Source organism: Pteropus medius, unplaced genomic scaffold, assembly GCF_902729225.1.
Source record: "Pteropus medius unplaced genomic scaffold, Ma_sr-lr_union100, whole genome shotgun sequence".
NCBI lineage: Eukaryota > Metazoa > Chordata > Mammalia > Chiroptera > Pteropodidae > Pteropus > Pteropus medius.
Genome location: NW_024340699.1, coordinates 16,477,229 through 16,499,325, shown reverse-complemented (window position 1 = coordinate 16,499,325; position 22,097 = coordinate 16,477,229). Strand labels below are relative to the sequence as shown.

At 65.1% G+C, this 22,097-nt stretch overlaps 1 protein-coding gene across 10 annotated transcripts in view; it reads left to right on the top strand.

Moving 5' to 3' along the window:
- Positions 1–22,097, top strand: part of MAD1L1 (mitotic arrest deficient 1 like 1) — a 243,216-nt gene that overhangs the window by 200,971 nt on the left and 20,148 nt on the right. For all 10 annotated transcript variants that reach the window (XR_005656530.1, XR_005656529.1, XM_039879516.1 and 7 more), the window contains 2 exons: positions 3,587–3,791; positions 18,827–19,017. Coding sequence is in view for 8 of the 10 variants with exons in the window: in XM_039879516.1 (XP_039735450.1) it covers positions 3,587–3,791; positions 18,827–19,017 (396 nt within the window). In the remaining 2 variants the exon portion in view is untranslated. The remainder of the gene's footprint in view (positions 1–3,586; positions 3,792–18,826; positions 19,018–22,097) is intronic.

The following is a 22,097-nucleotide window of genomic DNA, read 5'->3' as shown; positions in this document are numbered from 1 at the left end:
CTCCCCGTGTTTCTCTGCCACACGCCCCCAGGCCCCTCGCAGGCCTTCTCGCATAGCCGCACGCACGGAAACGCCAGCTCTGCCCTCCCGGGCGTGTTTGGGGGGGCCGTGTGCCAGCACGTCAGAGGCAGGGCCCAGCGGTTCCTCCGAGAGTCTCGGCCTCACAGCGGTGTCCTCCGCTGTGGACCAGACTCACGGCAGGGGATGACAGCCTCCCGCTCCTCGCCCAAGGCTGTCGTCCAGCAGCGGGCTCGGCGCCCCTTCCAGCCCTCCTCCCGTCTGCTCGCCTAGATGGCCCTGCTGCACGGGCGTCACACCGCCCTGGGTGCCCGCGGCGGTGGCAGGTCCTGGGGCCGGGCCGGCGCCTCTCCCCGGCGGCCGCGGCCAGGCGCTCTGGCTTCTAGGCCCACAGAACAAGCCCGGCATGGCCCGCACCGGCGCGCGTCCTCCACTCCTCGGCCCACGGAGCTGGGGCCGGAGCAGGTCCTGGGCTGCAGGACGGGTGTTTCCCGCGTCCCTGCTCCTTGGGCCCCCGGGTGCCAGCCCGGTGCCTGCGGTGCCCCCCCTCCCCCTGCAGCCTCCGCCAGGAGGGCCTTGGTTCCCCGGTTTTGGCCGCTGGCGCCCTTCGTCGGAAGTCGGCACGCTGGAGCTGGGGTTTCACGTGGCGCGGGGGTGTGCCCTCACGTGTGTGCGTGTGTGGCTGTGTCCACACCGCAGTGGCAGTGGTGACTGGTTGCAGCAGCAGCTATTTGGCCACTCATTTTAGCCACGTCCAGAAGGCAGGAGCGTGGGTCCACCTTCACCCCCAGGGCTGGAGGGCCTGAACGAACGGCTGGACGCGGAGGCGGGCAGCCTTGTCCGTCACACCGTTGTGCACTCGAGCCACCATTCCCTGCCCCGCTCACAGCCCGTTTCCTCTGAGATGAGGTCTTGGGAGGGATCAAGTGGGATCACGGTCGAGAGGCCAGTGGTGGCACGCACCGCGGCATGCACCCCGTAGCTGAGGCGCGCCCCAGGCTCCAGCAGCAGGGGAGCCGGGGCTGCCTGCCCGGGGTGGCTTCCGCCCTCCCCCGCAGCGGGCCACACGCACACTCGCTCCCGTACGGACCCACCACCAGCAGGACACCAGCGCAGCTGTCCCATCCCACACGACCAGGTCAGCGTGACCTCTCAGCCCCGCTCTTACCGTGCAGGGTCCCGAAAGCACTGGCCCAGATGCCTCCCAAGGAGCCTGTCCCCCATGTGGTTGGGACCGTGGTGGGGACCTTTGGTGGCTTCAGACGTGCTACCCCACCTTATCTCTTTGGGGCCTCCTTCAGGGGCTGCATCAGTTGCTTGGTGCTTTGTTACGAAGACCCCAAAACTTAGTGTCTTACGTTTGCACCCATTTTGTCTCCCACTGGTGGGCAGGTGACTCTGCTGGTCTCTCCTGGGCACTTGTGTGGCGGGACTTGCTGGGGTGGCTGACAGAACAGGCCTCTCTCCATATGGCCTTCCACCCTGGGGGGCCTTGTTGGCGTGTTTTCCTGCAGGCTCGGGTGCGTCACGAGAGGCCCGCCGGACGCACAGGCGCCCAGACCTCACGTGTACCGCGCCAAATAGGGAGCGGGGACTTCCCGGGAGCATCTGGGGCAGAGGGTGCGATGTGAGCCCCTCCCCTGGCTCCCAGCAGCGTGTTGGGTGTGGGCATGGGGCCAGGGCCTTCCCACCGCGGCTGCCCGTGTAAGGCGGGGCTCGGCCTCAGCTCAGGTGTGTGGTCACCCCTCCTGCAGCCCTTCCCACTCAGGAGCGTTTCTAGGGGTCAGCCGGAACCCCAAATTCAGGGAGGGGGCAGGCTTCACCGTGTCCTTGGGTTGGCCCTGGAGGTGGGCACCACTTTGGAGGCTGGCCTCGGGCAGAAGCACACGGCAGATTCTGCCTCTGGCTCACTCTTCGATTTGAATGTGAAATGGAGAGGCAAGGTGGGCTCAGCAGCCCAGAATCGATTGCCACAGGCTGTGCTCACAGGGCATGTGACATTCTCGCCGCCTGATGCACAGGGCCGGCCCAGTTCAGGGGAGTACCTCGCCCTCGCCCTCGCGCTGACGGACTCGACACCGCTGCCTCCTGCCAGGCTGGGGACCATGGCGGGCAGCCCGGAGACTGGCCAATGGCTCTGCTCAGCCATCTCATGCCTGCCCGGGGACCCAGCGCCACTGGTCACTCGCTCACATCTCAGCGGGGCCTGAGTGGGCAGGTGGGTGAGGGAGCGAGCGTGGGGACAGCCCAGTGCCCAGAGGACTCCGCCTTCTCTGGGCGTCACATAAAGAAACCCAATGAGTGCACAGAAGTGGCTCCCGTCACCACGGAACTTTCCAGACGCTGAAGCGTTTTAAGAGACGTCACCTAAAGCCGTGCCCAGTGGTTCCATCTGCAGCCGCACTCACTCACTCTGACCGCAGGCCCGGTCGCTGCTGGTGAGGACCAGGTCAGAGGTCGTCCCGCCCCAAATGTGGTGCTGTCCACTGACCAAATCCCTGTTCCCGCCCGGCCAGAGCCTCGGGGACCTGGAGCTTCTGCAGCTTCGTCCCCACACTAGGGACTCACTGGTTCTGCAACCAAGCCAGCGGGTGGGCTCAGCAGCCAAGGCGTCCGGTGCCTGGCCCGCCCACTCCGGCACCTGGAGACCCCACAGGCTTGTCCTCCCAGCCGCTGGGGTCCGTGGGGGTCTTTGTTTTGTCTTCTGCCTTCGCTGGGGGTGGTCTGGCCCTTACACCCTGGCACACCAAGGTGTCCTCCGCGCTCAGGCTCCGTCACGGGAAGCCACCCAGATCGGGGGGGCCAGTCATCAGAACCGCGGTCTCAGGTGGCAGCCATGGGCCATTGGCGTCCAGGCACCGATTCACCTGAGTCTGGGGACCTCCAGGTGCGCCCGGTCCCCACGGGGCCCTCCGGCGTGCGGCAGAGCAGTCCCGCGGGGAGGAGGCGGCCGCTCAGAGCCTGCCTCGTGGCCTGTGGGAATGGAGGACCTTTGCTCTCTGACCTGGGTTGATGCGCGGCCCCAGGCCGGACACGGCTGCCAGCCCATCTCTGCTTTCACACTTTTGAGGGTTGAAGGTCACAGGGAAAGCCGCGTTCGGGGCACTTGGGGGTGGTGAACTCCACGCGTTTCATGGCACACGGCACTCGTTTGTTTTCTGGCGGCCGAGGTGGCTTTCTCGTTAGGACAGTGATGGCCCATGAAGCCTGCCCCCGTCACCACAGTGTTGCTGGTGGGGCGTGTAGAAGTGCCACACGTTTTTAAACACACGTGTCACGATCTGCTCGCACACCGGGGGTGAAGACCAAGGAGGGGCCCGTGTGAACTGAGTTCCCCGTGCTCCGGAGCCGTGTCGGGGTCTCCAGTCTCTTCCCCGTCTGCCCCTGTCAGCTCCTGGAGGCCAGCGAGGGCGCTGTGGCCCTGTGACGGGCAGAAGCCCGGAGGCGCCGCGCCTGGCAGGGCCGCGCACGCGGGAGGAGGGCTTAGGGGCCCAGCTGCTCCCAGTCGGTGCCCCGCTGTCGATCCCAAGAGCCGAGGCCGCGCTGACCGCCTGCCTGTGCTCCGCAGGGCGACTACGACCAGGGCAGAACCAAAGTGCTGCACATGACGGTGAACCCGGCCAGCGAGGCCCAGCAGCGCCTCCGCCAGGACCACGCCCGGCTGTGGGAAGAGTGCGAGCGGCTGCGGAAGCTGGTGGGCGCCCTGGAGCGCGGCGGCCCGGTCCCCGCCGAACTGCAGGCCTCGGGGCTGCCGTCGTCCGAGGAGGTGGCAGGTAGGCCCCCTCGCTGTCCCCGGGAGCGCGTGCGTCCCACGCGGCCACAGAGTTTCACAGTCACCAAGTCCTGCGCTTGGGACATCCCCTGGGCAGGTGCCGAGAAAAGCAAGTTCATTAGCGCAAAGGAGGGGACTTTGGGGGCCGTTTGCCCGGGGTCACCGTGCACAGTGCACCCACAGGGAAGCTGGGGGAGGGGCACCTGGCACTGTCCACTCTGGGCTCCGGGTGGCCTGGGAGGACGGCCTTGGCCAGTTCCTCCTGGAGCACAGCCCTGGTGCCCTTGGCCCTCAGGGACCCTGCAGGGACATCTGCACCTGGGGTCAGGTGGCGGCTCTGCCATGTGCCCCTTGCGTTTCTGAGAGGCCCCTCCTCCCATGAAGCCCACTCCTGCTCCCTTATCTCATCCACTCCCCCGACGCGCCCCCACACGCTGGCAGGCACCGGCCGTGAGCGGCTGCGTTAGGGCGTGTGCGTCGTCTTGTCCATGACGAGACCCAGCAGGAAGGGGTCGTTCTGCACGTTGCCCCTTGGCCCAGGGTCTTGGATGCGTCTCCTCTCCCCACTTGCTTTCACCCTCTCCTCTCTCAGAGGGCCCGAGGTCCGTGGTCACAGCCTGGTGAGGTCACGGCGGTGGCCGATGGCCCTCGGCACGGAACCTGTGCACAGGCTGGGGTCCGGCCTGGGTTGTGAGGTCGGGCGATGGGATCAGACTCTGAGCTCCCCGCTGCGCCCCTCCCACGTCGCCTCCCTCGACCGTGATGTGAGACAGACCAGCAGCCCCGGAGTCAGCCCCGGCGCAAGCCTACACAACAGTCTCGTCCCCATCCCCACGACTCTCCCCAGGACCCTCAGCCCAGTGTCTCATGGGACTCAGGGTTCACGCACCATCGTCGGGTCCAGTTGTGACACCAGCGGCACCACGCGCCCCTCGGCACTAGAAGCGCAAGCTGCGTTCGCTCAGCAGCTGCTTCTCTGGCCACACATTGGGGCTATGAGCAGTGAGCACAGGGCGTGCACACACGAGTGCTTGTGCACATGTTCACGCACGTGTGCACGTCCCGTCAGGACACGTGCACGTGACACAGCCCCGTCACTCCTGCACGGGCACACACCCTTCACGTGTTCATGGGCCCAAACGGACTGGCTGCCCCCGCCGTCCAGCGCCATCTCCGCCCCGCCCTCGCCACTGGAGCCCGTCTCTCCCGCGCGTGCGGCTGTGGCTGGCAGCTCCTTTCCTTTCGCTCTGCAGACCAGCCGCCTGTCCCTCCAGCCTCCGTGAGTCGGTCGTGCGGTCATCCAGACCGTCCCTGCGTCAGACGGGGTGTGGAGGCGGAGGCCGGGGAGGCACACCACGCACACACGCCGTCCGAGCGGGTGCAGGGGGTCACCCTGGCAGGTGACGGCGTCGCGTCCGGGGCTGCCGCCCGCCTCTGTTGAGTCGTGGCTGAGTGGTCTGTGGCAACCTGAGGACACATTTGTAGTCACTGCTCGGGGCGTCTGATGAGTGAGCCTCTCGCCATCTCGGGTTTGGTGCCCTCGGCTGCGTGTTTCTTAACAGGTTTGTGTTTCCCTGGTTCTCGTCGTGTTCTGGAGATTTCGGATATCACGTCACGAGACTGTAGGTCCTTCTGAAATGCGGCGGGGAACGTCGACCTCGGTCCACCTCCCGGGCCAGGCTTCCGCGGACGGTCTGTCCCGACGCCATGCCGCGCCGCTGGCGTCAGCCACGTGGGCTCCCTCGGTGCGGCCCGTTCTTGCAGCCTCGGCATGGTGGTCGGGGGCAGACGGCCACACGCCCAGCGCAGAGGCACGTTGAGGCGTGCGACATGGCGGGACCGTTCCCCGAGTCCCCGCCCTCAGACCTCGCTGACGGTTTCTCACTCCCCGAGGGGACCCTTCACAGGCCTCGGGCCAGAAAGCCAGGGTACCTCCCACAGGAGCATCGGCCTTCCCGGCCAACAGCAGCTGGGGGACCGAGCGGGGAGCCATAGGGTGCCCGCCTCTCGGGGTCACAGCTCCATGGGTCAAAGAGAAGCACCCGTCCGGCTGCACCCGCACCTCCCGGGACTGCCCGGGCGGCGGGGCGGAAGAGGGTAGCCAAAAGCACAGCGGAATTTCTCCTCTTTCTCACTTGGGCCAGAGAGTGAGGCCCTGCGCCCGTCCTCTCCGTCTGCGGGCAGAGCCGGGCGCCTTCGCACGCAGGCAGCGGGGCCCAGAGCCCAGAGTCAACAGCAGCCTGCCTCGGGGACAGACGGCAGGCCATGGGCCCGGCCAGTGTGTGGCGGGCGGCCTCGGGAACCCTTCACCCGAGAGCCCCTGGAGAAGGCCGTCCAGGCCGGGTGGCTTCCCTGGGGAGCTCTGTTGGACAGTCTCCCCAGCAAGCAGAAGCGGGAACCTTTCAGCTCATTTTATGAAGCACACGTCACCCTAACTCCAAAGCCAGTGACGAGACGGAGGAGGGAACCCGTAGGGATCGTTTCTGTGTTTCTCGCGGGAAAGCACGCCTGTTCCGCGTTCAGTCGCCTGTTGGTACAATCAGCCCCGTCCCTGTGATCTGATCACTTGACGGAATAAAAGCATTTGACAAAACCCAGCACTTGTAGAAACCCAGCAAATGAGGAAAAGAGGCGATGCCCCTCAGCCTGACCGGGCATGGCGTGCACACACCCGTCCGCCGCCTGGCGCTGGCAGCGGCACCACGCTTTTGCCAGGCGCAGAAGCGCACGACGCTGGCTCAGCTCGCTCTCACCGCCCCAGCCAGACGCCTGAGACGCTGGTCAGGGCCGCAGCAGAGACAGGCACGCGGTTTGGAGAGGGAGGGACAGAGCTTTTCCTCCTTGCAGATGCCCTGACTGTTAATGTAGAAAATCCCAAGGTTAGAAAAACTAACACAGAGTTCAGCTTTGATTTCGCACGCCGACCTTGCATCTTAGAGCTCGCGCGGCACGGTGTGCTTGCGCACGTGTGTGACTGTGTGTGTGATATGTGTGTGTGTGATCTGCCAGCAGCCAGCCTGTGGAAGCTGCAATCAGCAGCCTGGGACCGTTCTTGTCCCGCATCCCCAAAGCATCATTGCTGGGTATGAATCTAACAGAGACAGCAGATCCGTGTGCTGGAAACTTGAGCATCGAGGCAGGAGGTTGGAGAGGCGGGTGAGCAGAGAGACAAGCATGGTCTCGGGCGGGGTCTCCCGGGGAAGCTGCCCGGCCCACCTGCCCTGGTCCATGCATTTACCGCAGTTGGGGCATCCGTCGGCCTGCAGCCCTGTCCGGCCATCCACGCGTTCTCCCCAGTGTAGGTCCTAGTGGGAGACGGTGAAATTCACATTTTTCATCTTTGCTGGAATGGAGTTCATGCAGTTTTAGAGCAGCAACACTCGTGGCAAGAGCTGGTAACAATCCACACGTCCTTTACCGGGTGAGCGGGCTGCTGCCTCCGCCAGTGGAGCACTGCTCGGCCTTCAAGTAGCCCCTGCACTGTGCCCCCCCCGTGCACGGCTGTCGGCCACTGCTGGGAGGAGGGAGTCGGTCCCCAAGGCCCCTCGCGGCTTCTGTCAACAGAACGTGCTGGAAGGACGAGTGTGCCGGTCGGTGGACAGAGCAGCGGCTGCAGGCGCCACGGTGGGGCGGTCACTCAGGTGCCGGAGCTGCCCTGCCGCTTGGTGGTGGTGGCCGACCCCGCGTCAGACCCTGCAGGGTGCACGCCAGAAGGTGTTGTTCACTGCTATCCTTGAGAATTTCAAGTAAAAACGGTATCTCGTTCTAACGTGCGTTTCTGATCACCAGCAAGGGAGGAGGGTTCTGTCCCTTCTCTGGACGGGGCCACTCTGGCCAGAGCCCCTTCACCTCTGTTCAGTCGTGTGGGAGCTCAGCCTTTAGGGTCTTCTGGTCATTCTGTAGAGAAAGCTTGACCATTTTTTGGAATGTCGTCTGTTAATTGTTACTTTTAAGCTTAGGAAGTTCTTTAGTGGTTTGATAAATGGTTCTGTTTTCTTCTGGATTTTCTTTTCCTTTGGCTTTTTAATACTTAAAGTTTTAATCTTCCTGGGACTTACTTGGTGTGTGGTGCGAGGTCAGAACCCAAACTGCTGTCCTCCCAGACCCCTGGGCAGCGGCCCCAGCGCTGTGCGTCGGGGAGCCCGCCCTGCCCGGGCTTTGTGTCCTCGCCTCTGCTCCGCCCCTGCGCTGAGCAGGGTCCGTGTCCACGCTTCCCGTGTTTCGCTTCACTCACCTGTGTCGTGTTTTCAGTAACTTCAACTTTAAAATAGGCTTCAGCGTTTGGTAGAGAAGCCGTTGCCCTTTTTTTCACGTAAGGATTTTTTTCCTGTTTGTCATTCTGAACGGATTTAGAATTACTTTGTCGTGTTCGTGGAAAAGCAGTGGGATTCTGCGTACGTGGAAGTTGTGTTGAAGGTACGAGCTGCGTCAGCGGGCTCGGCCCCCGCTCCACCGCGTGTGTCTGGGCGGGGGGAGGGTCCCAGGCCCCAGTTTGTGTGGCAGGCCCCCCCTCCAGACACGGGGAGCCGCTCTGCAGGCGCTTGGCCGTGAGGCACGCAGCCCCGGGCCCCTGTCTGCCCACGGGCTGGGCCCGGCCACCTTTCCCTGTCGTGCGGTGGTGCCGCTGGCCCCCGTCTGGGTCCCCGCCGCCATGCTCGTGGCGGCCTCTGCGTGACCAGCAGGGCGCAGGGCGGGCTTGGTGGGGAATGTCCACACCACCTCGGCACCAGAAGTGCCCTCCACGTCTGCCCTTCCCCAGTTCCCAGTGACGTGTGGTCAGTCAGCCCGGCCCAGGCCTGTGCCTGGGGCGCGTCCGTCAGTCTCCCCAAACTGCGCCCCCGAGGACACTCTGCCTCCACTGTACCCTCTCCTGACGTCACCGTCCCAGAGGCTTGCAGCCTCTCTGCTCTGGGAACCACACGGGGCGCTGCGCGGAGCCGCCCTGGGCGCCCGGGGGCCTTGCACAGTGCCAGACGGGCCGACGGGCACCTCTGAGGAGGCCGCCCGCTGGAAACCTCCGCTTCCTGTCGGACCCGTCTTTGTGACTCTCCTGCTTGAGCTGGTTTTCAGTCCCACGGGAAGGGCCCAGCTGCGCGGCCTGGGCGGGGCCCTCCCTGCACCTCGGCGTCCCCGTTCGTCTGTGAGCTGGGCCCACGGGCAGCTGCGAGTGCCCGGTGAGGCCCCCGCGGGCGGCCCGGTCCTGCTGGCAGGGAGTCGCAGCGGGGGACGTGGGCATGAGGGGTGCCGTGCAGAGCTGTCGGGACGGACGTTGCTGGCACGGGCTGCGGCTTCTCCAGAGCGCCAGCGTCCCAGGCAGGAACCAAGCGGCAGTCGTGTCCTCGGCCCACCCTAGGCCTCGTGGCACCGCCGTGGTCAGCAGGGTCCCCGGAGAGGGAGCGCGGCCTCGGTGCATGTGCGGGGCGGGCATGCCCTGGGCCACAGGCCAGGCGGCGTCCCCGGCGGGTCCCTGGGGGCGGGGGACGGTGGCGGGGGATGGTGGCCCACCCTCCCGTTCCTTACAGGCTTGAGCTCCGTTTGACCGGCTGGCACATTAGTCACCGTGCATCCTGCTCACTTGCCGCTGTCCGTTTATTCATAGTGTCAGGTAACAAAGGCGCCACCATCATTTAGGTGTTTAATTGGAGTTGTAAGGAAGTCATGTCGTTTAATCACTGGGTTTGCAGGCGGGCAGGGCGGAGGGGGCCTGCCTGCCCCTCAGCCTGCTGGCTGCCACAGGCCCAGCACTGCCAGCTCTGCTCTGTGCGCCCATGTGCCTGGGTGGCCCTGCCTCTCGGACTCGCACCCACCGTATCCTGGGCCCAGCTTGGGCCTCAGCTCTATCCAGGGGCCACTCTCCGTCCCCTCTCTAAGCTTGCTCTTCACTTCTTTGGGGACAGGGTGGTAGGAAGCCAGCGGCCAGGCCAGGGGTGTCTGCTGGCGTCTGCAGGCTGCCTCGGCACCTGTTGGCCGGCACAGGAAGCCCCGCTGGTGTCCGTCCAGAGAGGGGCCGCGTCTGCGGGGTCTGCGGGGTCTGCGGGCTCTCCCGGATGCCTCCCCTGGCCTGTCCCTGAGTCACTGCCGGGTTAGCATGTTCAACACCGACTCCCCAGACGAGACCCAGCTCATACCTCCTAGAACGGACAACATCCAGACACTGGCCAAATGCTGGCAGGGTCACGGGGTGGCGGGAACGCTCACGTGCTACGGCTGGGGACGCAGATGGCACAGCCACTTCGGAAGGCATTCGTAGGGCGAACGTGCAGAGCTGGATGCACCCCTGCCACACGACCAGCTAGTTGGAAACTTACGTCCCCACAAAAATCTGTGCCCAGATGTTTACAGCAGCCTTGTTCGTAATCGCCTGAGCTCGGACGCTCCTGAGACGGCCTTCGGCAGGTGTGGTCCACCAGGCAGTGCAGTGTTAGTGGGCGATGACAAGGCACAAGCCATCAGCTCTGAGAAGACATGCGTGCGACTGCGTGAAGGACCCATCTGAGGAGTCTCCGTGCCGTGTCATCCCAAGTGTGCGACACTGGAAAAGACACAGCTCGGGGGCAGGGACGTGGTCATGGGGTCAGGGAGTAGAGGGGCGAGCAGGCAGAGCGCAGAGGACGTGTAGGGCAGTGAAGTGACTCTGTGATGTGACGGTAGCGGGTATGTGTCATTGCACGTCTGTCCAAGCCCAGGGGATGCACAGCACCCAGCGTGAATGGTGATGTAGACTGTGGCCTTTGGGTGACAGTGATGGTCACTGTAGGTCCATCAGTTGTAGTAGGGGATGGTTATGGGGGGCTGTGCATGGGGGCGTAAGTGGGAATCTGTACCTTCTTTGCAAGTTTGCTGTGAACCCAAAACGGCTCTGATAGTCTTAAAAGAAAAAAAAAGCAAACGCCAGCTTTTCACCTCTTCAGCATGCGGTGGTTTTCGGTGCTCGGTGCGGTGCCCGTCTCTGCTGTCACTGTGGGGCGGCCCCATCACCCGAGGGCCGCTCCGGCCCATGTGCAGTCCCCCCGATCTGCCCTCTGTGTCCCCAGACATGTCACACAGGCGGGCCACACGGCACACGGGCCTACGGGTCTGGCGCTGCCCCTGAGCGGCTGTTTTCAGGTCCCCCGTGTCGTAGCGCGGGTCAGCACTTCGTTTCTTTGCGGTTAGGAGGCCGCGCCTCTGCAGGTCGCGTGACATGGTACGCTGCGTTTCGCTCGCCCCGTCATCCGCGGACGGACGCACTCTGGCCGTGGTGATGCTGCCGTGGGCAGTGGCGTGCGAGGCTTGCTGCGGGTGAGGAGTTGCGCCTCGGCCACGAGCGGCATCGCTGGGCGTGTGCCACATCTGTGTGTGAGTTTCTAAGAAGCTGCCAGACTGTTTTCCGGGGCAGCTGCACCCCTTCACGTCGGCCGCGTGAGGGCTTCTGGTGCCCGCGCCCCCTCACTGACCTGGGCTGTTATCCGACCACGTGGCGTGGCCGTTCTGACCGGGTGACCCGTCCTCTTAACTGGAGGTGTCGGGCACGTCTCCGTGTGCTCACCAGCCATCGTGCGCCTTCGGCGACATGTCTCCTAAGTCATTCGCCCATTCCCTGACTCGCTGATTCCTCCGTTTAATCACTACGTGAGAGCCTTTTGATAAGCAGCAGTTTCTGCGTGTGGCGGGGCCTCAGCTGTCCGCTTCTTTCTGTGCTTCGTGCTTTCTTTGTCCCAAGGGAGCTGTGCTCACTGCAGCCGTTTCCTCCCAGAGGCTTTTCCAGGGGACCCTGGAGCACGTCGGACGGTTTTCCGTGTGTGGCCTAAGCAGGCATCCGGGCTCACTCGGTCCCTCTCAGATGCTTGCTGGTCTCTGTGCCTCGTGTGGAGAGACTCCTCGTCGAATCGCCTTTGCTGCCCTTTTGAAAAATCTGTTGATAGTCTGTTTCGGTCCAGACTGTTTCTGGTCGGCTTCCCATGCGCGCACCAGCGTGGCGGCCCCGCCCCTGGGCCCCGCGACCCTGCCCTTCTGTTCGTAGGCTGCGGATCCGGGCGCGTCTCTGCATCGGCCCGCGTCTTCCGCATCTGCGCCCCCAGCACTGCTGCCTCTGTCCAGAGTGAGGCCACCGCATCAGTGTCCCCTGGCTGGGCTGCCACAGCCGGTCATGTCCTCACAGCTCCTTGCTGCTTTGGCTTCTAGTGACAGCCACCTTCCTTGGCTCATGGCCCCGTCCGCCACCCTCTGAGCTGACAAGGCAGCCCCTCAGATGTCCCACTGGACCCTGCATCCCTCGTGGTGGCATCAGGCCCGCCTGGGTACTTCCGGCCTCCCAGGTCACTCACGCCCGCCAGGGCCTCTCACCTTGTGGGGAAAGAGTCCCCAGTCTGGGCATCGGGAGGGGCCACCTGCCCGGTCTGGGTCTTGGTCACTCATCGGCCACTGGGATGCTGGTTCTTCCCTTGGACTTTGATGAGGTGACAAGGCCTTGCGGAGGCAGCAGTAGCCCCTGGACACCCGGTCCTGGGGTGAAGGCTGTGGCCCTGGACAGCCATGCAGGGGCTGCTGTGGGGAGCTCGGGAGCCTGCCGGCCTCAGGCAGGACCCCCAGGGCTGCAGAGACAGAAGGGCTGGCGGACAGCCGGACAGACGTGCTTGTGAGAGTCGGGCGGTGGGCTCCGTGTAGCTGGCTCTCTCGGGTCTGCAGGGCCCTGGCGGGGGCCAGGAAGGCCAGCCTGGTGTGGCGGGAGGCGGTCCTCCCAGCAGGACTGCTGCCTAGTGGCCTCTGGGGAACTGCCCCACTATGAAGGCCTGGCTTCTGGGTCTGGCTTCTCTGCCCGTTGGCTGGTTGGTGACGTTGAGCCCACGTCTGTCAGAGGCCCAGATGAGGGTCAGGAAGTGGCCTTCCACTTGGGCCAGCTGGCCCTCCGCTCCGGAAGGGGCCAGCAGGGCTGGGGGCCTGGCACCCGCGAGGCTTGGGGATGGCCGTCCTCTGGGGCTTCGACTGCTCTCTGTTCTCAGCAGTGGGGGAGGGAGCCTTCCTGAGAATATGATGTCACATCAGTACCCGCCTGTCACCCTGGGACGCTCCCACCCCATAATCTGGTGGGCCGTAATTGCTGGTGTCTTTTCAGATCATTTTTGTGCAAGGTGACAAGCTGTTTGCGGAGTGAGCGGTTAATCACACACATGCCCTGTTTGAGCGCACCCAGGCGGCGTCTGCCAGGAGGCTGGTGGTGGCGCACGCACGGCCATCTGCATGTAATTCCAGGGCCAGTGTCTTCTCTCTTGTGTAAAATGTGCAATTTCCGGCCCAGCAGGGGAACCCAGGCTTATGATGGAGACCGTGTCCCAGAGGCCAGGGGCTTCAGGCAGACACATCCCCTCAGGTGGCAGCAGGCTCTGGCTAGGGGACGGCGGGGCCCTGTCCACCTGTCACTGAGGCCAGCATCTGGGGACGGTGGCACCCCGTCACGCCCTTTCTCAGGAAGGCCTCCCTGCCCGAGTGCTGTGCAGAGCAGGGGCAGCTGGGGCCACCCAGGCCCCTCGCCCGGAGTTTGGGCTTGGGGCGGAAGTGGTCTCCGAGAGGAGCCCAGCAGGCCTCTTGTGCCTCGTCGGCGGCCCTGCTCTTCCGTGTGTGGTGTCCCGGGAGCATCGGTCCAGCCCGCAGCCCCGCTCCTCCCTCCAGATGGCCAGCCAGGACCGGGCTGCAGACTCGCCGTCTCAGGCCTGCAGAGCCGACTCCCAGAGCTGCTAATAAAACTGCATAAATATTTGATGCCTAATTATTAAATATTTAAAAATGTAAAACTGAAATGGTTTAGAAGGTATAGGACATGAATAATTCATCCTGGGTGTGTGGCAGCGCAGCCCAGCCTTGAGCCGGAGCCAAGCCAGGGCTCCCCAACGCCAGCCCGGGAGGGCGGGGTGGGGCCACTGCGGGGCCACAGTGGCTGGGCTCACGGGGAGACGCACCTGCACCTGCGCCCACACCCCCTGCCTCCCAGCTCACGGCTGCGCTGACCTGACCTGAGGCTCTGCGCACCCCAGCCACACCCCGCACGGTGGGGTCCCTTCGCTGGTCTTTGACCAGCTCGCCATGCACCGACTTCCCTTGCCCAGGCGCCCTCCGGATGTGTGGGGACACTTTGCACACACCCCCACCCCGTCTCCCCCAGACCCAACACCTCACGCTGAGCGCCTGCTCCTTGTGTGGCCTCGCGGTCCAGTCCCACGCCATGAGTTCCCACCCAGTGACGGCTGTGCCCGCTGCGTGATTTTCCTCCAGTGTCCGGACACCGAGCGGGCACTTCCCTCAGCCTGTCGCGCACACGGGACCTCCAGGCCCTGCATGACAGGCGACAGCACTGTCCTCGGATCACACCATCTGCCCTTCCCCTGCCCCATCTGCGCCCTGGGCCAGCGTGGGCTGAGGAGGTGGGCGCAGAGGAGGCGCCTAGGGATGTCCCCTCCCTCACTCACACCTGCTGTGCGCGGCAAGGACCCGAGGGGCAGCCAGCTACCACCTCTGCTCTGAGGACCGCTCCAGGCTGCAGAGGCCGGGGCCCAGGTCAGAGGGACCGACGGACTTTCTGGCCTGTAGCAGAGCTGGGAGCTGCTTGGCCGGGCTCCTGGGGACGGGCACGCGCGCCCGGCCTGCAGCCCAGCCCGCACCACTGCAGCCTCGCCCTCCGGGCCGTTCAGGCTGCTGCCCTTGGCATGGCCTGTCCGCGCTTAGTCCTCCTATGTTTTTTAAAGGCCTGAAAATACCCGGCATTGGTTAAGTGTTTTTTATTCACTTTTCAGAAAGAAAAAGGGCTCTGTCCTGAGTCCCCAAAGGAAAGTTTCAAAAGCCGCTTCCGACTCCTAAGCAGGGCGCTGCTGCCGGGCAGCTCGGCCTGTGGAGGCCAATGTGCGCCGCCCCCCACCCAGCACTCGCCCCCGTGGGGAAGGGGGCGGGCAGGACACCTCCGCTGGCTCACAGGGACCGAGGCTGGTGCTGCCTCCCCTCCGCTCCCCCTCGGGAGGTGAGGCGTCTGGCTTGAGCCCGTGGGCGCACACTCACCCGGCACAGCACTGGCTGGGCTCTGCCACGCCTCGTCCCTGCCTCACAGCTGCAGGTTACACGGCTGTACCTGCTTTGTCTTTTTGCCCTAGACATTCTCCCCGTCTTGCTGCCCACACGGGCACCGCCGGCCGCCCAGCAGCTCTGGCCCTGTCGCTGTCCCTTGGCCCTGTCCCCTGCACCTCATCTTCTCCCACCCGTGTCCTCTCGTGCCCCAGCCCGTATTATTGGAAACCAAATTCATTAGCTGCTAACTTTCCCCCCCCCCTTTTATTCTTTCTTTCCTCCCTGCCCCCCTGCTCCCCACTCCTGCGTTCTGTCCTGGTGGTCCCACCGGCACCATTCTACCACCCCCATCAGATTAGTTTTCCCCTGACGCCCTGCCCTCTGTTGGTCCACCTCCGGAAGCCCCTCCTCCTCCCTGTGCCTGCGGGTTGCGGGGGGACGGGGGGAGCCCTGCAGGAGCCGTGGGCCCTGGGACCCGGCGGAGCTCCTGTCCTCGCGCTCTGCAGGTGCCGTCCGTGTCCAGTTCCGTCTTGCATTCGGGGCGAGGGTCCTGAGATCGCAGGCCCGTGCGGTCCCCCAAGTCCTCGGGGACTTGGGCAGCTGCTGCCCTGCTCTCGGAGTTCAGCATGTTCTAGCCTCGTATGCTCAACCCGGGGACACTGGCTCCGCTCCCACGAGCTCCTCTCTCAGGCCGTCCTCGTCCCGGCGCTCCGTGTCTCCCTGGGGGTTCCTGTCGGTGGGCGTCGGGGCTCCGGCCTCTGCCAGCTGTGCTCCGTGTCATCGCTGAGGAGGGCACCACCTGGGGCATCGTCCGCCGCGTGGCTGTTGGCGGTGGTGTCCGTGGCTCGGTCGTGGGCAGACTCTTCCCTGTGCGTCCAGGGCTCAGAAGTCGGCGTCGCTCGTTTGCGGTGCTCCCTTCCCCTCCACGTGTCCCCTCGACTCGCTGAGTGTGTGGCAGCGGCGTCTCCTGGTGCGTCTGGAGGTCCCTGGCGCTTGCTTCTGTGGAGGAGGCGAGCTCTGCCCTCAGCTCAGCCTTGCCCGGGTGGCTGGCTGGTGGGCTTCGCCACGGGTGACAGGGCTGCGGTTCCCGGGCCTGGCGTTGGGACACAGCTGGGGGGAGCAGGATGGACACGCGCCTTCCCTCCTCCAGCTTCAGAGTGGCCCCGTCTGTTCTACTTTTGATTAAACTGGCCACAAAGCTCCCCTAGCGAGTGTGATTTGGGGTTCATGGGGACTGGCTCTCATGCTTTCTGTGCTCCGGGCCCCTGGCGGTGCCCTGGGGACACAATGGTGACGAAAAAGACCTGATGCTGATGCTCCTCTGAGCTCAGTCCACAGGAGGAAGTAAGCACTAATGAAGGACTTTTCCAATAACCTGCCGCGTTTCAGTAAATGCCGTGGAGGAGACCACGGTGTCCCCTGAGAACACACAGCACGACACCAGGTCTCTCCCATGTGGGCCGTGTGAGAGCTAGCTCGGCCATGATGATGGCCACAGGGCACATCTTCCCCCAGGATCTTCGAGTTCTGTCCAGGTGACCTGGGCCCTCGCACGGTGTGGGGCCGGACACAGGGCAGAGGGCCTGACCATGTCACCAGGGCCTGCCTGGGCCCAGGCTGCGCACCGCTCCGTGGCCATCACGGAGGCCTCGGGGCAAGTGGCGGCTTGGCTTTGGAGTCTGGCCACCCTGCGTCCTGGTCCCAGCTCTGCACCCAGGGAGTTGGGCCATCCCTGTGGCCGCTGCCTCCACTGTGAAGAGCTGACTTCCCCGCAGCGGGACAAGACCGCCACAGCACCCACTCTGCTGCCGCAGTCCTCCTGGACTCAGACGTGGGCCAGGCCGGCCACCAGCGGCGAGCTGGACACCACATCTCCCTCCCCGGTGTTTGTCCTAACAGTGGGAGCCATTGCTTCACGAGATCCCAGAGGCAGAGGTGCTGGAGGTCGCTGTCACCCAGCGTGTAGCCGCAGGACAGGCTTGGCAGCTGTCAGCAGGGTTGGACCCAGCGCCCTCCATCCGTAGCCCCGCTGGCCGTGGGCGGTTGCCGCAGTCTGGCCCGGCTCAGGTGTGGGCCTGGCTCACGCCTATAGGAGAGGAGGGACGTGGACAAGCCACCCCGGGGCCGCCCTCCTGAGAGCCATTAGCATCTTTAACACGATTCCGCTGCTGTCTCCCGCGTGTGCACCTGAAGGCCTAAGCAGTGCCCGGCGTTCAGAGGGAGGGCTGGCAGGAAGGGAATGGAGCCTCCGGTGCGTGTGCTCTCAGTGCATCAGAGGCCCGGGCCGTCTCCACGCGCCCCGTCTCCACGCGCGCCCCGTCTCCACGCGCCCGCCTGCCCGCTTCTCCGTTGCTCTTCCCACCCTCTAGGGTACAGCCACGTCCAGCTTTGTGGCAGCAAACAGCCCTCAGGAGACCTGTGCCCGTACACACTTGTGCCGATGTCTTCCCCGGGGGGAGCTGCGCCCCTCTCCTGCCAGCGCCTCCGTGACAGTGTGACCCACCGTTGTTCTGCGTCCTGCCCACAGAACCTTCACCAGCCGCCTTCTGGCTCCCAGGAGGCGCCCGGAGTGGCAGCCAGGAGCGCTGCCCGGTATCGGGTCCTCGTTCAGACCCGGAAAGCAGCCGGCAGTGCAGATGGTCTGGGGTCGCGTTCAGGCCCCGGCGAGTCCAGTTCCAGAGCGCCAAGGGGCAGGCAATGTGGTGGTCGCGTTTGGTCCTGGAGTCGGGCAGGCCTGCCTCTGCCTCGCGTCTGTGGCCGAGTGGCAAATCTTTGTGTCCCTTGCAGCCATGTAGCCACCTGGGTCCCCATCAGTAGGCAGCATCTGGACCCCACGGTATTCACGGCCACCACAATCCAGTGTGACCCTCACAACAGACTCTGAAGGCCACCACTTAGTCCACGAACTCCGGCAGCCAGAGGGCCCGGCACTGGGCTCTGGGCCGCAGGCGAGGAGGGCAGCGTGGGGTGGGAGGCCTCCACTGGCTTTCTCTCCCAGGAATGCGGCTCCCCATCCCCCGTCCTGTCCTCCATCTCCAGGAAGTGACCCTGACTGAGTCTGCTGACCTCCAGCTGGTGGACTCGACCCGGCTGGCTCTTAGCTCCACCAGGGATCTGGCAGTTAACGGGCCTGGACCAGACGAGGGAGGCCTGAGGAGGAGGGTCCATGTCCCTGTCCTGGGACCCACACGGCATGCAGGGAGGGCCAGACTCAAATCTGGGGCTCGGAGGCCTGGGGTTCCCCACAAGCCCCTTGGCCGGCTGGGCCCCGTCCAGCTCCAGACGGGGCATTGGGTAGCACTAGGCTTAGGCAGAGCCAGCCTTCCTGATTAGTGGGGTACGTTGAGGTGCCGTTGGGGCCAGGGCACTTTGGGTGAAGGGTTCAGTGCATATGCACCTGGTGGCTTCACATAGCTGGTTTCTCTCCATGTGGCTGTGAACTGCAGCGGGTGGCCCAGGGGCCTCTGCCCTGAACCGTCCAGTTAGAGCGGCCAGCGGGGCGACAGTGGGCCTCGGGGGCCCGTCCAGACCCTGCCTCCGAGGGAGCTGCGGTCTTGTCCCCGGGCGGCCCGAGGCAGCACAGTCCAGAGTCTCCGTGCCGACCGCTGCTGCCGACTGGGAGTGCCTGCCAGCCTCCGCCTGGGGACCCCGGGCTGCAGCCCCCCTCCTCCCAGCGCCCTCCCCTGAAGCCGTGGCATGGGGCCAGCCCACCCCCGCCCTGACTCAGGCCGGTCAGCAGTGCTCTTGTCGTTCTGCTGGCCGAGAGCTGGGCCAGGCGTGGGGTCGGCAGCCAGGGCCTCGGGCACCGTCATTCTCAGCGTCACCACCTTTAATGGAGCGGCTGCGTCACCGTCAGCACCAGGCCAGGCCGTTGGTCGGCTTGTCCTTTGCCCTCAATGGCTAAGCACACAGATCAAGCGTCTCTTTCCGCCTCGTAGCCGGTGATCTCTGACCCTGGCACCTGCTGCCCCTCTGGCCCGTGACTCACCTCCTTCTCCTCCACAGAGCTGAAGAAGCAGGTGGAGAGCGCGGAGCTGAAAAACCAGCGGCTCAAGGAGGTTTTCCAGACCAAGATCCAGGAGTTCCGGAAGGCCTGCTACACGCTCACGGGCTACCAGGTGGACATCACCAGGGAGGGCCAGTACCGGCTGACGTCCATGTACGCCGAGCACAAGGACGACTGCCTCGTCTTCAAGGTAGGACCGGGGGAGGAGGGCGGGCCCCGGCCCCGCTCCGGCTCTGCCCACTCTCTCCTGCCCCCGAGCTCAGCCCGCTGCCCCCGTGCCTAGGCGCCCGGCTTCTCAGAAACAGAGCCGTCGTTACCCTCGCGTCAGCCACAAGGAGATGGGGGTGCTGCTCAGCTCTGCCCCTGGACCCGGGGCTCGGGCAGGGTCATGAGGGGTTTGGGGAGCAGGTGGGCGGAGGTGCTAGCGGGCAGGTTTCGGCTGCAGGGCCTGACGCTGGGCTGCATGTGACACGGTGCAGCCCACGCGTCTTCCTGCACGGCGGCCTCTGGCTCCTGGAAGTCAGCGTCTGATGCCGGTTGTGCCCCGCTTTGGTCCGGGGGTCCTGGGAGGTCTGAGCTCGCCTGCACGTGCTTCGGCCCGTTGGCTTGGGTTGGTGGCTATCTCTGACCCACCATGGAGTGTCTCGTCAGAAACAGGGTGGAACTCGGGGGGTGAAGCGACTGGATGCAAGCCACATGGGCTGGGAGGGGCCACAGCCAGAGGTCAGTGCTGGACCGTGGGCTGCACGGGAGCCAGGGCCTTGCTCGGCCACATGCCCAGGGCCTGGCACAGGAGAGCGCGCCCCTGCCGTGGAGTGGACAGTGAGATGGACAGAGCCCGTGAGGGGGAGGCTGCAGAGTGCTGGGGGTCGAGACAGGGCCAGAGCACACATCCCGCTTCCTGTCCTGGTCACCCCACTTTCTGCCCCAGCTCAGCGCCTCCCCACACCAGCTCCCACAAGAGCAGCAGGGACTGGAGTGGGGGTGGTCTCCGTGGCAGTCGAGCTGGTTCCACGTACGTGGGCCAGGTGAGTCCTGTGTCCCTCCACAGCTGTGCCGGCCTCTCCCAAGGGTAGAGAGGACCTAGACAGAGGACAGGCGGTCCGTATAGGATCCCCCAGGTGCCCAGGCAGCCGCAGGCAGGACCCGCTCCAGCTATAGCTGGGTCAGCTGCAGCCGCCGAGAGTCCAGTCACAGACCCAAGACCACCGAGCCTCGGTCTCCGTCTTAGAGCAAATGCTGCTCTCCACGGCCGTGGGGAGCCAGACGCACACCCACCCCGTCCGCCACCAGATCCTCCTATAGGGGGGTGACTAGCTCTGCCCCACCGTGGGGAGCACCAGGCAGGGCATTGGGGGTGGCGGTGCTGGCACACTGCTGGGGCTCCTGGCTGCCCCCTCTGTGGCCTCTGTCCTCTGCCTCTGCTGGCAGAAGCCACTGGGCTCAGGAAACGACAGCTGCCCGGCCCACTGGCCTGCTGACGTGGCGGTCTCTGCAGGCTTTGTGGTGGGTGTGTGTGCGTGCGTTGCTCCTGTCACTCAGAGGCCTCCTTAGAGCTCGGCTCCTCTGTGAGGAGGGTCCCCTCCCTGCCCCCAAATGCTGGAAGCCCTGAGCCTGTGAGCTTCTCTGTGGGCCTGAGCTGTCAGGCCCTTGGGGGCCCATGGGCGGCCCTGGGAAAGCTTCCCCCTTGGCAGATGCCGAGTGGACAGGTTTGGAGGTGTCAGGCCCTTTGGCAGGAAAAGTCTGACCAGGGAACCAGGACTGGCGGTGCTGGTAGGTCCGCGTGTCACCGTGAGACTACCGAGCGCAGCCTGGAGAGTGTCCCCACCCAGGGAGGCTGCCTTGCGCCTCGTCCTGGCCTGGCATGCGGACTGCCCCGAGGGTTTGTGGGGCCGGCGGGCAGAAGGAAAAACAGCAGACAGCCGGCGACCGTGGGACCCAGGTGGCTCACACCACCTGCAGGTAGCCAGTCTCAGCCAGGGACACAGGCCGCGGCCGCGTGTCCCAGCAGTGCCCAGAGGGCTCAAGCCATCCATGTGTGTGCAGCCTGACCGGCCTGCGCCCCGGGCTGGGTCACCTGTTCTGCGGGCTCAGGTCCCACCCGAAATGGAGAGCTCGGTCCAGACGCTCCCTGGGCCCTCGCTGTGGCCTCTGGGCTCAGAGTCGCCTTCATCAGGACGCGGGAGGTCTCGGCGTGGGCCGGGGGCCGGCGTGCAGGCGCATGTGGAGGCGGCCACGGCAGGCTGGGGCAGGGGCGCCCTGCATGGCCACCTCAGTTTACTTTACTTTCCCAGAGATGATTTCTCAGGCAGGAAGGGGGCTGACGGCCAACTCAGAAATAGCCGAGTGCCGTCGGGCTGAGCGGGCTCTGCCCGCGTGCGCTGGGATCACTGGGGTTTTGGGCTCAGCCCACAGGCTCTGCCGGAGGGTGCGGCTCCCGGCGGCCTGGCCTCCCTGCCTCTCCCGCCCGCCGTGGCTTCGTCTTCGCAGCACGATGGAGGCTCCAGGGCGCTCGGCGCGTCATCTGGGTTCACGCCTCTGATGGACCAGGAGGCAGAGGCCGGGAGGGCGGTGGCTTTCTGGTCACTCCACGCAGTGCGCCCCAGCCTTCGATCCTTCCTGAACTGAGCTAGTCCGTTTGGAGCTGTCTGAGTGCCCGGGGCGGGCTGGCTTTGCCTTCTTTTGTCTCCAGAGCAGAGGGAATGCTGGCCACGGAGGCTCTTGGGCTTTTCCACAGGAGCCTGGCCCTTGGCCTCAGCCTCCTCATGTGACCCTGCCTCAGCATGTCCTTTCCTGCCTGGCCGGAAGACACTTCCTGTACCCAGGGCGCCTTGCCCAGCTCGACGGGGGCCAGAGCTGTCCCCCAGCCTGGGGCTGAGGCTGTGGTGTGAAGCCAGGGTGTGGCCTCCGGGCAGCCAGCCAGTGAGGAGCTGGGCGGTCCCTGGGAAAGGGGGCTTCTGCAGACGTGGACAACCCCAGACTCAGCTCTCTGGGCTTCCAGAAATGCTGCTCCTCTTGGAAGAAGCGCCTATTATTCATGACCAGTTCCCCTTCTGGTCCCTCAGACCAGTAAGTGGACGACGAGTGGACGGGACTGCCAGTGAGCCTGAGGGCTGGGCTGCGTGCTAGGGCTGCCGGGCCCGGGGCAAGCTGGCCTCGTCCCTGCTCTGTGCAGTCCTCGGCCACCCGCTTACGCAGGCTGTGTGGTCAGCTCAAGGCCCGGCGAGGGAGGATGGTGACAAGCCCGTGCATCCAGGGGCGGCCCTGCCA